The sequence below is a fragment of the Neoarius graeffei genome, chromosome 21, assembly GCF_027579695.1.
Source record: "Neoarius graeffei isolate fNeoGra1 chromosome 21, fNeoGra1.pri, whole genome shotgun sequence".
NCBI classification, from domain to species: Eukaryota; Metazoa; Chordata; class Actinopteri; order Siluriformes; family Ariidae; genus Neoarius; species Neoarius graeffei.
This window is the reverse complement of record NC_083589.1, coordinates 2,279,740-2,294,710: the sequence shown is the minus strand read 5'-3', so window position 1 is coordinate 2,294,710 and position 14,971 is coordinate 2,279,740. Positions and strand designations below refer to the sequence as shown.

At 44.0% G+C, this 14,971-nt stretch overlaps 1 protein-coding gene across 1 annotated transcript in view; it reads right to left on the bottom strand.

The window, feature by feature from the left end:
- LOC132869644 (scavenger receptor cysteine-rich type 1 protein M130-like) overlaps positions 1-14,971 on the bottom strand; it is a 38,354-nt gene continuing 23,383 nt past the window's right edge. The window contains exon 23 of the mRNA XM_060902936.1: positions 1-293. Coding sequence (XP_060758919.1) covers positions 1-293 — 293 coding nt within the window. The remainder of the gene's footprint in view (positions 294-14,971) is intronic.

Here is a 14,971-nt window from a genome sequence, read left to right as displayed (position 1 = left end):
TCAGTGCTGATGAACAGAGCTCCTCCTCCCAGCTCTGAGCTGTGTGACTGATGAACAGAGCTCCTCCTCCCGGCTCTGAGGTGTGTGACTGATGAACAGAGCTCCTCCTCCTGGCTCTGAGGTGTGGGACTGATGAACAGAGCTCCTCCTCCCGACTCTGAGGTGTTTGACTGATGAACAGAGCTCCTCCTCCCGGCTCTGAGGTGTGTGACTGATGAACAGAGCTCCTCCTCCCGGCTCTGAAGTGTGTGACTGATGAACAGAGCTCCTCCTCCCGGCTCTGAGCTGTGTGACTGATGAGAGTCAACCACATCACACACTGATTTCAGAGAGAGGAAGCACTCGGCTCTCATACAGCATTAATTCCTGACAGCTGCACAGAGCAGATACACACACTGATAAACCACTGCAGCACATTACAACTACATCAGCTAAACACACACACACACGTAAAATATATGTTTTTTCATTTAATATTTTATTATATATAACAAATAAAATTATGTTGGCGTGCGTAAATTTGATGATGTACGTGTATAAACTCATGATTGATGATGTTTGTGTTCCTGAGAATAGAATCTTTATTGTTATCATACAGGTACAGTCACATTTGGGTTGCAGTACAAAAAAAAAGTCCTAAAGTGTCCAGAATTAGAAATAAAAATATGGATGTATATAATGATGAGAATGTGGTCTGTAGAATGGTACAGCAGCTTATAGAGGTAGTCAGGGCCAGGTGAAAGGGCAATAGTGCAGTATCAGCTTGTGCGATATTGATTTATTCCTTGTCCATGATTGAGATTGTAAAATCTGGAGATAAATGATATAAATCATCCTGAACTGATGGCCCAATTCATGAGCTTGGGAATCGCTTGCCGGTGTCATGTCCAATTCAGACTCCCGGCAGAATCAGACTGCTCTTCATGTGTGTTACAGAATCCATATAGTGAAGCTGCATATTTCCTCCAGTTTCTGTTGAGAACATGCGATGTGAGGAAAAGGACACTATGAGGCCTGCATGCATGTGAAGGGAAGTTGGATTCTGAACAGCACACTCACAAAGTCTTCAGGTCATTAGATGCATAGTTTCACTGTGAGGCTCTTTGTTGGGATGTTTTGCATTATTCTGGTGGTTACTGTGGAGGACAATTAAAAATGAACTGCAATCTACCAAGAGAAGAGAAACAGCAGAAATCAGGTCCATCTGCATGTGCACATGAAGGGGAGTCAGATTCTGCAGGGAGTCAGAATTCAGCACAACACAGGCACAAAAACAGCAAAAATAAATCCCTTTCTAATTCACATCACCATTAACATTATTCATTAGATTTGACACGTCACTGTCGGCCCATTTCATCTTTTAGTGCCACATTTTGGTCTTTTTTTCTCTTTCAGCTGAAGACTCTTTTTGGTTACATTCCAAATAATTATAATTAACTGGGCTCCTGAGGGCCACAACAGAAAAGTATTTGCCCCATCATCTGGAGGTCACTAGTTCAGATCCTGATGATGTCATAGCCATCCATGGCCGGAAGCCCAAGAGCTCCGTGCTCTCAGGGAGGGAGGGGTGGTGTACTCTCTGACCCCTGTCTATTACAGTGACAATAGCTAATCATGGGCATCTGTGAGCTCATGGGCGGAGACTGTTTTCCTCTGAGCGTGTTACTCCGCCCACTAATGTTACATCAGCAGCCACATAAAATAAAAAATGCAGTCGGCTGGTGTCACATTCTTTGGAGGATACGCATGAGAGTCTTTGCGGTCCCTGATTGGTAGCTGTCATGTGATAGAGGAGACCTGTCTGGTGGGTGGGAATTGACCATGACCCCCCCCCCCCCCACTACATAATCTGAACACACACACACACACACACACATCTAATATTTAATCAGGTATTATGTTAAACATTAAATATTTAGTATTTTAAGTATTACACTATTATAACATTATTATTACATGATTTCAACAATTTCTAGACATTTTACTGAAGTTTAATTTTTTTTTTTCCTGAGCATTATTACACATAGACAGATTTGCATATTAAAAAATCCCTTTATTTTCACTGAGATATAATTTTTACAGTGCGCGCACACACACACACACACACACACACACAGATTAATATTATGAATAATAAAAATCGATTTTAGTTTGATTATTTATTACAATTTTCCATCCACTAGATGGCAGTAAAACACTTCCAAACTGACATTGTCTCATCTCATCTCATTATCTCTCGCCGCTTTATCCTTCTACAGGGTCGCAGGCAAGCTGGATCCTATCCCAGCTGACTATGGGCGAAAGGCAGGGTACACCCTAGACAAGTCGCCAGGTCATCACAGGGCTGACACATAGACACAGACAACCATTCACACTCACATTCACACCTACGGTCAATTTAGAGTCACCAGTTAACCTAACCTGCATGTCTTTGGACTGTGGGGGAAACCGGAGCACCCGGAGGAAACCCACGCGGACACGGGGAGAACATGCAAACTCCACACAGAAAGGCCCTCGCCGGCCCCGGGGCTCGAACCCAGGACCTTCTTGGTGTGAGGCGACAGCGCTAACCACTACACCACCGTGCCGCCCCAAACTGACATTGTGTTTCATGAAATGCATTTTTCTCTGAACTGACCTGCTGAGGGCGCTGTTAGAATGTTGCTGGATGATGATGATGAGAGGTGAAATGAAGAACATTGATTATCTTGTAACAATGGCAACTGTAAAGGGGTGGGGTATATTAGGCAGTGGCAGTGCGAGCTATATACGGCACCCTGGCAAACACACACCCCTCCCCCATCAATCCCCACCCACTAATTGTTTTTTTTCTAAAACAAAAATTATTTGAAAAACAAATTTTAAAAAATCATCCAAATGCTTTTTTGTTTGTTTGTTTTCTTTCTCTTTTTTGCCACAAAAATTGTGATTGCTAGATGACTGGGTCAGATCATCTCCACAATGGCAGGTCTTGTGGGGTGTTCCCAGTATGCAATGGTGAGTCTCTCCCAAAAGGGGTCCAAAGAAGGAAAACTGGTGAACTGGTGAGAGGGTCATGGGCACCCAAGGCTCACTGATGCACGAGGGGAGCGAAGGCTAGACCGGGTAGTCCCATCACACAGAAGAGCTCCTGTAACACAACCTGCTGAAAAAGTTCCTGCTGGCTGTGATAGAATGGAGTCAGAACACACAGTGCATTGCAGCTTGCTGTGTTTGGGGCTGTGTAGCTGCAGACTGGTCAGAGTGCCCATACTGACCCCTGTCCACTGCCAAAAGACCTACAACTGGGACATAAGCATCAGAACTGGACCAAAGAGGAAAGGAAGAAGGTGGCCTGGCTTAACCGCCACCTGAACTCTAAATTTCTCCCCTCGAAACAGAATGTGGACCGACACTAAAGGGTAGTTGTGAACATCCCCGTACACACACACAACACCTTCACCAATTGTGCTCTCCCCAATGCCTCATTTTGCACCAGGCTTTGGTGGATTGAGGTCTGATTACAGCTGGAGTCCATCAAAGCCTGATACATATCCCCTTGGATACTGACCGGTATGCGATACGCTCCGGCCCGATCGAGGGTGGTTCCTGGCGCATCGGGGATCTGGACCACCGCGCCCACCTCCATCGCCGAGCACTGAGGCTGGAGGTGCCCCGGCTCCCCGCAGTGCCAGCACACCGGCCCAGGCTCTCTCTCTCTGCAACGGTGTTCCGGATATCACTCACCTGAGGGGGGGGGAAGACACAGACACGGAAGTAGGAAACGGTAGGACACCGCGGGTGCAGCGGGCCAGCTGGGGTGGAGCCGGCCCCCGCCTCCCCGGTGGGGGAATGGGGCAAGAGAGAGGAACAGAAGGGGAGAGAGAGGGAGAGGGGAAGGGAGAAGGGGAGACACGCTGTCCTGCCATTGGAATGGCCGCCATATGGTCCTCCACCAGCTTAATGGCCTGATCCAGCGATGCCGGGCGATGGCACTGGACCCACTCCGCGGTTCCTTCTGGAAGTCGAGCGACGAACTGCTCCAGCACCACCAGATCGATGATCTCCTCGGCGTCTCGGTTGTCGGCCCTCAGCCACCAGCGGCAGGCATCCCGGAGTTGCTGGCCAAACGCGAACGGCCGGCCGACCTCCTCCAGGCGCAGCACGTGGAAGCACTGCCGCTGCTGCTCCGGAGTGTGACCCACATGCTGGAGGACGGCCCTGCGGAGGTCCGCGTAGACCAGCCGGCTGTTGGTGGGGAGCTGTAGCACGGCCAGCTGCGCCTCGCCCGTGAGCAGGGGAAGGAGGCGTGCCGCGCGCTGTTCCACCGGCCAAACCCACGCCTCTGCTGCCTGCTCAAAGAGAGCGAGGAAGGCCTCGGGGTCGTTGTGTGGGCCCATCTTCGTTAGGGTGAGGTGGGAAGGGCACTCGATTTCATCCCCAAACTGCATCTCTTCCTGGCTGCTCTACCCCTGCACTTGATTTCATCCCCAAACTGCATCTCTTCCTGGCTGCTCTACCCCTGCACTCGATTTCATCCCCAAACTGCATCTATTCATGATTGCTCTACCCATGCACTCGATTTCATCCCCAAACTGCATCTCTTCCTGGCTGCTCTACCCATGCACTCAATTTCATCCCCAAACTGCATCTATTCATGATTGCTCTACCCATGCACTCGATTTCATCCCCAAACTGCATCTCTTCATGGCTGCTCTACCCCTACACTTGATTTCATCCCCAAACTGCATCTCTCCCTGGCTGCTCTACCCATGCACTCAATTTCATCCCCAAACTGCATCTATTCATGATTGCTCTACCCATGCACTCGATTTCATCCCCAAACTGCATCTCTTCATGGCTGCTCTACCCCTACACTTGATTTCATCCCCAAACTGCATCTCTTCCTGGCTGCTCTACCCCTGCACTCGATTTCATCCCCAAACTGCATCTCTTCCTGGCTGCTCTACCCATGCACTCAATTTCATCCCCAAACTGCATCTATTCATGATTGCTCTACCCATGCACTCGATTTCATCCCCAAACTGCATCTCTTCATGGCTGCTCTACCCCTACACTTGATTTCATCCCCAAACTGCATCTCTTCCTGGCTGCTCTACCCCTGCACTCGATTTCATCCCCAAACTGCATCTATTCATGATTGCTCTACCCATGCAATCAATTTCATCCCCAAACTGCATCTCTTCATGGCTGCTCTACCCATGCACTCGATTTCATCCCCAAACTGCATCTATTCATGGCTGCTCTACCCCTGCACTCACATCGTGCCCACACACAGCTCCATATCATTTATCTGGGCAACATTCTCTCACAGCAGGCAAACTGTCATTTCTTGTGTTAAACACATTGTGAATTTGTTGTAACATTAAAACAGGATATGACTTCCTCTGGTCTCCGTGCTGCTCGGAGCTCATCCTCATGGTGTCCACTGAACAACACTTTCAGAAGATGGTTGGACAGTGTTGCCAGATACTGCTGACATTTTCCAGCCCCAAAATATGTTCAAAACCCGCCAAAATGCACTTAAAACCACCCAAAATGTAAAATGTACTTGATGCCTATCTTGTAAAGTAAAAATATGCAGCTAAATACCAGTATACTATCCATAACTTTAAATCTGGGTCGTTTTCCCACTCCTTTCTGTACTTTTTTTTTGTATTTTGCCCACTTTGGCATCTTGACTAGCCGTCATTCACTAACTGCACTCTGCGTTGTGTGATGCCCATGATCTCTGATTGGGTCACAGAAGTGTTTAATATGGATTGGATGTAGACTAGTGGACGTAGATAGTACATAGAATGTTCTGCATCAAAGTCCTTCTAAGGCGATAAGTGTCTCTGGCTGCATTCTCACACAGAACAGTGCAAAATATTTATAAACATCTGATAAAAACCCGCTGAACTAACGTCAAACCCGCCCAATTTTTGTCAACAAGCCTAAACCATTTTTGCCCGCAAAGTAGAATTCAAAACCGCCCAATCTCGCAACACTGTGGTTGGAGCAGAATCACGTGAACAATTCCCAGGATAACAATGCTTTTTTCATTGGTTGTTGCGTTATCGACCCAGATACAATAGTGTTTCTGATTGGCTATTGTGTAGCCCCGCCCTTTTCCTTTATTTGATTGGCTGGTAAGGGGCAGGCTCGACTCATGGGAGACGTGCTTGTTTCCTGCCATTTCCATAGTGACAGTGGCGCGCCAGAGAAATTTATATTATAATTTTTTTTCAGCGTGAGAAACACAATGTGTGGCGGGAGTGTGTGACAAAAGACCGAAAAGCGCGACTGTCACACTCAGGGCGTGAGACTTGAGAGCCCTGCTTCTTGCCGTGAGGCGACAGTGCTAACCACTACACCACTGTGACGCCCCACCTCCTTAGGCCATGACTTCCCCATAAACATATACCCAGGCTTCTGTAAAGCTGCTTCTCTAACCATTAGGCCATAACTTCCCCATAAACATACACCCAGGCTTCTGTAAAGCTGCTTTGTGACAATGTCTAGAATTAATAGTTCTCTGTAAAAAAAAAAAAGACACAAACAAGCAATTCGTCTTAATACACTTCAGTCAATAACTGAATAAAACCACCCTTAAGATGGCTGCCAAGTGCACTCAGTCCACAGGAAGTAAGAAAAGGGACTGGAACACTGAGTGAAAAGAGTTAATGCTGGAAAACACTTACAGAATGAATAATTACCAGCAGAAAACATTGTGCCGACTGATTTCTCCACTTGCCTCACTTTCGTATTATCAAAGATCTGTTGCTCCCTGCTGGTGGAGCTGAGAAAGTGCAGCTGGAAATGACCAACCAGTTCATTCTGTTTTTGAAACTATTTATCACCACAAACTTTCACAATATTACACACACACACAATGTATTATATATAACATCAATAGGTTTTAAAAATTTTGAAAAATACTAATAGCAGCTGGAAAAAAAACATCAGTCATGTACCAAAGATACCACACAACCCCTTTATATTTGATATTACTCTAAAATATAAAAATCCTAATTCTGGTTATTTTTATAGGAGCACAACTTATAATGCTGATGTTGAACTATGTTTTATATTTTATCTTTAGCTCAGTGCACAAAATTCCACCTCAACTGTTTTCCTCCATTGGGAGATGTGTGGAAACGTCACTTCCTGTCTGAGCTCAGAGAATTCCTCCACAGGTCAAACTCTGGGAGCTTCTCAAGGTAAAGGATGTTGCTTTGGTAGGACGCGTCCTTCAGAGGCAAGACTCCTTCCTAAATGAAACAGTCTCACGAGTGTGAAGGGGTGTGTCTTCTTCTGCTGAGTTTAGTGGCAGATTGCAATCTTAGTACACTACTGCCATCTACAGGCCTGAGGTGGGAATGCTTTGGGGAGTCGCCATGGCTTTCAGCTGTGCTCTGAGAGAATATGAATGAATGCTTTATAATATAAAATGAGCTCCATCCTCCCTAATAGCGGTGCTTCCATTCAAATGAAAACAAACTTGCAGCAGATGATGGACTTTGATGTGTTTCAATTTCCATTTCATCACGAGAAGATACATTTCTCCAAACTCACATGTATATTATTCTTTTTATTCCTATAAACTGCAGTGTACTTTAGGGATTTATAGCAAAATGTTTTGAAAACAAAAGATAGATGATTCATGAAAACACTGAGAAAAATAAACTAGCCAAAATCGGAGCGTCGCACGGCTGAGTGGAGGCAGAGCTGCGTTTTTCTGCGGAGAAGCTCTATGCTGGAGTTGTGTGGAGTGATGCTGCTCCAGAGTCAGAGCTGCTCAGTGCTAGCAGTGTTAGCAAAGCTAACTCTCTGTGGAGAATCAACTGAGGAGGAAAGCTAGATAGAGAAGTCGCTGCCATTCCGCCCCCTAACGCGAAAAAGAAAAGAAATTCAAGAAATGCAGCCAAAAAATAACTTAATGGATGAGATCGAGGATTTTAAAAAATCGCTCGATTTCCTTACGGAAGAGGTTTCTGCTGTCCACAAGCAGCAGAAAATAATAATGGATCTGGTAGACGAGGTGAAATCCCTCAGGATCCAAAATGTTGAGAAGGACCAGAAGATCATGCTGCTGGAAAACCAGGTCGAAAATCCTGAACAATATTCAAGGATAAATGATGTCATAGTCTCCGGGCTGGAGATTAAACCCCGGTCGTATGCCCACGCAGTAAAGTGGCAAGACGGAGAAGAACTCACTGAGATGGAAGCCATTTCGGTGGAGCAACAGGTGTCCACTTTCTTCCATTCACACTGAATTAAGCTAGACATCAACAACATCGAGGCATGCCATCTCCTTCCTCAGAGAACAAATATGGACAAACCAGCTGTGATTGTACGGTTTGTCAACAGAAAGTTCAAAAAGGAGTTGCTAAAACAAGGCCGAATGCTGAAAGGAACCAATGTATATTTGAATGAACATTTGACTAAAAAGAATGCAGATATTGCTCGAAAAGCCCGCTCACTATGAAGGCAGAAGAAAATACAGTCTATGGGGTCTACAAACTGCAAAATCTTTATTAAACTAAAGGGTTCCCCAGAGCAAGCTAAAGTTTTGGTTGTTAGAAGCTTGGAGGAACTGGACAAGTATTAATGACACCATTTATCTGTAGTAGGATTAACCTTTTTTTTCTTTTTTGAAATGATAAAAGGCATTTTTTTGTGCTTTTTTCATATGGAGAGTTTTAATCACCCTTCTCTCCTTATATGTTTCTGTTGGACTGTGGAATTTTGCTTTTCCAAAATGAATAGTTACGCTGTATGGTTTGGATATCAGGGATCATGTTGTTTCCTGCCCCAGTTTTGCACTATTTTTGACGGAAGATGCCCATTTTTGTTTTTGGAGTGTAAAATATATAGAAGTTGTGTGTTTATATATAGTCGTCAGAAACTCTTTAGTCAATATGCAGGACATAGAATCAGATATAGACCCAGAAAGCAATCTGTTAAATAATGTGATTAGAAATTGCTGTTACGATACTGAAGATCAGTTTAATAACAAATTCAGTATAAAACATGGAGTATCGATCCTTCACTTTAATAGCATTAGTTTATACACAAACTTTCAAAATATAAAAGATCACCTGGGTCAGTTCACTGCAGCCTTTAGTGCGATAGCCATCTCTGAAACCTGGCTGAGAGTGGGAAAAAGGGTGATATTGAACTAGAAGGGTATGAATTAAATTACACGAATAGAGCTAACAAAATGGGAGGGGGGGGGGCAGCTCTGTATGTAGACAGAAGATTGAAATATAAGATTATTAACAGTATGACTGCTGCTATTGATGATATATGTGAATGTATTTCTATAGAGATTTTCATGAAGAACAACAAAAATATTCTTGCCAGCTGTGTTTGCAGAGCTCCCAGCTCCAGGATAGAACAATTCAAAGAAGTGATGGAATGTATGTTCATAAACACTGAGCAGAAGGTCACTTTCATTTGTGGTGATTTCAATATAGATCTCTTAAATCCTAATAAATAAGCCTTGATTGATGAATTTAGTGCTGCAATGCATAGTATGAGCTTTTATCCGATCATCACTAAATCCAGTAGAATAACATCTCAATCAGCAACAATTATAGATAATATATTTACTAACAACTTGGAAGACAACATAATTGGAGGATTACTAATAAATGATATCAGCGACCACCTGCCCATGTTTGTTAATTATGATTGTGAATATAAAATGTTGAAAGATGAAAATGAAATAAGACAGAGGAGAGGAAGAACAGAAGGTACGATAAAAACATTGAGAAGTGAACTGTTATGTCAGAACTGGAGAAATGTATGCAAAGCAGGGGATGTAGACTCTGCTTATGGCTGTTTTCTGGATACTTTCCTTTCCTTATCTGACAGAACATGTCCAATAAAACAGAGCAGGAGGAAAATAATCAGTTATGATAAACCCTGGATTACAAAGGGCTTGTTGAATGCCTGTAAAAAAAAAAAGAATATATTGTACAAACAATTTATAAAGCATAGAACTACAGAACGAGAAATAAAATATAAAAGATATAAAATAAATTAACTGATATTATTCAGAAATGTAAGAAAGATTTCTACAATAACGTATTAGAAAAGAATAAGGAGAACATTAGAGGTGCATGGAATGGATTAAATTCAATTATTAGAAATAGCAAAACTTGTCCTACGTTTTCAGATTATTTTATGGAAAACGATACTCGTGAAATTAATCCTTGATTTTACTCGGCCCTGTATGATTACGGATACTAAATAAAGGATAAATACAATAAAAATATGAAGTTATTACTGTGGAAATGTTTCTCCAGTCAGGCCACACTCACTGTCAGATGGATAAACACTTCTGCCAAATACCATAAATATAAATTTCAACCAAATGGCATGTGATGTTATTTTCAGTTACAGTGTCAGCAGATTTAGAGTCTTTTTTATTTTGTTAAAATTTCATGGAATAAAGATTCTGACTCCGAAATCGCGTCAGGAACACTGAGACTTTTATTCTCTCTCTCTCTGTGTGGACTCTTATCATCGCACAGTTCACACTCCTCCCGCTGATGCGACTCTCCGGCTGCGCATCATGGCAGCTTCACACTGTAATCCGGATCAGTTATTAAACCCAGGCTTGTTTCTCTGGAAACTGATCCGGATTCCCTCTGTGGGGACTATGTTTAAGAGGATGGGTTCCTGGTTCCCTCTGTGGGGACTATGTTTAAGAGGATGGGTTCCGGGTTCCCTCTGTGGGGACTATGTTTAAGAGGACGGGTTCCGGGTTCCCTCTGTGGGGACTATGTTTAAGAGGACGGGTTCCGGGTTCCCTCTGTGGGGACTATGTTTAAGAGGATGGGTTCCGGGTTCCCTCTGTGGGGACTATGTTTAAGAGGACGGGTTCCGGGTTCCCTCTGTGGGGACTATGTTTAAGAGGATGGGTTCCCTCTGTGGGGACTATGTTTAAGAGGACGGGTTCCGGGTTCCCTCTGTGGGGACTATGTTTAAGAGGACGGGTTCCGGGTTCCCTCTGTGGGGACTATGTTTAAGAGGATGGGTTCCGGGTTCCCTCTGTGGGGACTATGTTTAAGAGGATGGGTTCCCTCTGTGGGGACTATGTTTAAGAGGACGGGTTCCGGGTTCCCTCTGTGGGGACTATGTTTAAGAGGATGGGTTCCGGGTTCCCTCTGTGGGGACTGTGTTTAAGAGGATGGGTTCCCTCTGTGGGGACTATGTTTAAGAGGACGGGTTCCGGGTTCCCTCTGTGGGGACTGTGTTTAAGAGGACGGGTTCCGGGTTCCCTCTGTGGGGACTATGTTTAAGAGGATGGGTTCCGGGTTCCCTCTGTGGGGACTATGTTTAAGAGGACGGGTTCCGGGTTCCCTCTGTGGGGACTATGTTTAAGAGGATGGCTGAATTCGGTCCGGATTCTGGAGGCCGTGTGAAGGTCTGAGGAGAAGCCGTTAGCTTAGCACAGCGGACACAATGCTAACAATAGCTTCAGCTCAACAGCTCGTGCGGCTCAGTTAGCTTCACAGTTAGCTTCACAGTTAGCTTCGCGGTTAGCCCAGTGTGTGGTGTTTCTGTAATTAATAATTTATAATTAAATCAGTTCCCTAACTCTGTGGTTGTGTCGATACACGGGATGAGTTTTATCATGAGGGTTAATTAAAAAAATTAATCGTGTGTTTAGCGCTTCTGAGGCGCCGCCATCTTTCTTTTCGTCACTTCCGTTAAAGCCGGAAATCCCAGCTGGCCGAAATAAAAGCTCTCAAGATTATTAAAACACATATTATACATATTTATAACCCTTTTAACAATAATAAATCTACACTAGAGGCTGTTTAAGAGAGAGAATTTTCCTGGTCGGTTCTAATTCGTCTGGATCCGCTTTAGAGTTTTATGGAAAGTTGACGTGTTGCCAAGGAAAGAGAGTGACGGGAGCCGCGAGGGGCCAAACGGCGCCTGTCCGGGTCAAAGAAACGCGATTTATTAAAGCCGCGGTTAATAAAAACAGCCACAGCATCAGCTTATGGATTTTAGTTCATTTGGTTTTAGTGTACACAGGTGTAATATAAAGAGTGAATTCAGTTCATATATTTTGTGTGTAGAGGTGATTTCAGGGAGTTTTACACAGTTAGTTTTATTTATTCACCTTAACGTAAACTAAAGTTGGTTCTTAATATGAAATAAATAGCTGAATGCATACAGAGCGCTTTCAGCTCCTTAACAACTGTCGTCAAGAGGACAAACAGTTGTGATTTAATCAGAAGCGTTTAAGTTGGTGGTATGGTCCGTTTGTGTGCGCTTTACGGCGTTCAGATTGATTTAATCGGAGCAAAGAAAGTGTTTCCTGCTTCCCTTCCGTTCCTGCTGAGAGACAGGATAAACAATGGCGAGAAAAGTGGTGACAGCACATCTGTACAGATGACCTCCTGCATGGTGTTTACTTGAAAACTGTTAACCTTATAGGACCATTTAATATCCATCTTTAGATCTGGATGTTCTGAACCATTATAGACCAGACTCCAATCTCATCTTCGTATCAAAAGTTCTGAAACGTGCTGTTGCACCTCCGTTATATCACCACTTTGCTGGAAACAATTTGTTTCCTAAAATGCCATCAACCTATTGTCAACACCACAGACCTGAGACTGCACTGCTTCGTGTCCATGATGATCTGCTCAGAGCTGTGGACAAGGGTTTTGAGGCTTTGCTTGTACTTTTAGATTTTTTGTCAGCCTTTGACACCAGTGATCATAGCATTTTGCTGTGAAGACTTGAAGAAAGGTTTGGCTTCTCTGGCCTCGCACTGGCTTGGATCCAATCTTACTTTGAGGATCGACACCACTTTGTCAGAGTTATGAACTTGACCTCATCTACATACAAACTTGATTGTGGCGTCCACCAAGGCTCTGTCCTTGGTCCTATCTTCTTTTGACTTTATGTTGCTCCACTTGAAGATGTACTGGCTACTCATGGGTTATCTGCCATGACGTATGCGGATGACACACAATTGTACATCATTGAGAAGGGCAGCCATGATAACACTGTTCATGTGCTACAGAACTGTTTGAATGATATAAAGACCTGGTGCCTAAACAATAAACTAATTCAAAACAAAGACAGAACCAAACTGCGACTGATCCAGTCCAAGTTCTTGCCGTCTGTTTCTGCAATCTCGAAAGTACGAGGTGGAGGCTCCGAAATCTCACCAATGCCTGAAGCTCATAATCTTTGTTTATTGTTTGACCACAACTTGTCCTTCACTCAACAGATCAACAATTGTTGCAAGTCCTCCTTTCTGGCTCTGAGTCAGATTAGCAAGATTCAAAAGGGCCTGGATCAGCCACCTGCCGAGAGGGTGGTCCATACCTTTGTTCCATCAAGGCTGGATTACTGTAACAGCCTGCTTTACAGTCTGCTGGAGTACAAGCTCAAGAAACTCCAACGTGTCCTAAATTCAGCCGCCAGAGGTGTAGCATGACCCCCACATGGTGAAGACGTCACCAATGTCTTGAAGAGGCGACACTGGCTGCCAATTAATGCCTGCATTGAGTATAATGCCTGCATTGAGTATAATGCCTGCATCGAGTATAATGCCTGCATCGAGTATAATGCCGCATCGAGTATAATGCCTGCATCGGGTATCATGCCGCATCGGGTATCATGCCACATCGGGTATAATGCCCGCATCGAGTATAATGCTGCATCGAGTATAATGCCGCCATCATCACCACCATTCATGGGAAGGCGGTGGAGATGGTTGAGGAGTACAAGTACTTGGGCACAATCTTTTATAATAAACTCAGATTTGCCTCCAACACAGAGGAGATCCTCAGAAAGTGCCAACAGCAACAGTACCTCCTGAGGAAGCTTAAGTCCTTTGGAGTCAGCAAGGACATTCTGACTACTTTCTACTACTCCTTCACTGAGAGTAGAATGTTGTTTTCCATAACCTGCTAGTTCCGCTCCCTTATCCTTCAGTACAAAAACTGCCTGCAGAGCACAGTCAAGGTGTGCTCTAAAATTATTGCCCCCCCTCGGGTCACTCTCAACACTGTGTGAGCAGCAGACAGTAAACTCAGTGAGCAGGATTCTTCAGGACCCTTCACATGTCTAGTTCCCTGCATTTGAGTGGGTCCCCTCAGGACGCCGACTGCGTTGTCTGAGCTGATGAACACAGAGGAGAAGAGCGAACTTTGTCCCCAGAGAGGTTCAGCTCCTCAACTCTCTGCCATCCTTGTCCCTCTCCTCACCCCTCCAGCCACTTCCCCCTTCTTCACATGCACTCGAACCTGTCTGGTGTATTAACCACCCCCTCTGTACACACACCACTTTAAATATCGTCTCTGCTGCGATTGATCCTTCTCCCTCAGAAGCAAATTGCACCACACGACATTTTTGTAGATACTGATTTTTAAATGATCATATTTATACATACTGTACAGTTATTTATCCACATACTGCCACCTTGCATACTGTCATATTTATATTAATGTATTATTATTATTGTTGTTACTTACGATTTGAATCCTAATCTTCATTTCAGTTAAATTGTTTTCATAATATTTAATACATGTAAACGCTAATTTACATTTGCTTTTATTGTTATAATTTATTATTTGCTCATATTATGATTTTTATTGTTAGAGAATTGAGACTCTGAAATGCTTTGAAATAAATTATTAGATATTTTAACAGCACACACAGAGACTCGATACATGTTTCAGATTCATACACATTAATAACTAAAAATAAATTATTAGTGTTATTATTAATCACAGGACAATTTCTCCCTCCACTAGATGGCAGTAAAGCACTTCCAACCTGAGATTACTCATCTCATCTCATCTCATCTCATTATCTCTAGCCGCTTTATCCTTCTACAGGGTCGCAGGCAAGCTGGAGCCTATCCCAGCTGACTACAGGCGAAAGGCGGGGTACACCCTGGACAAGTCGCCAGGTCATCACAGGGCTGACACATAGACAACCATTC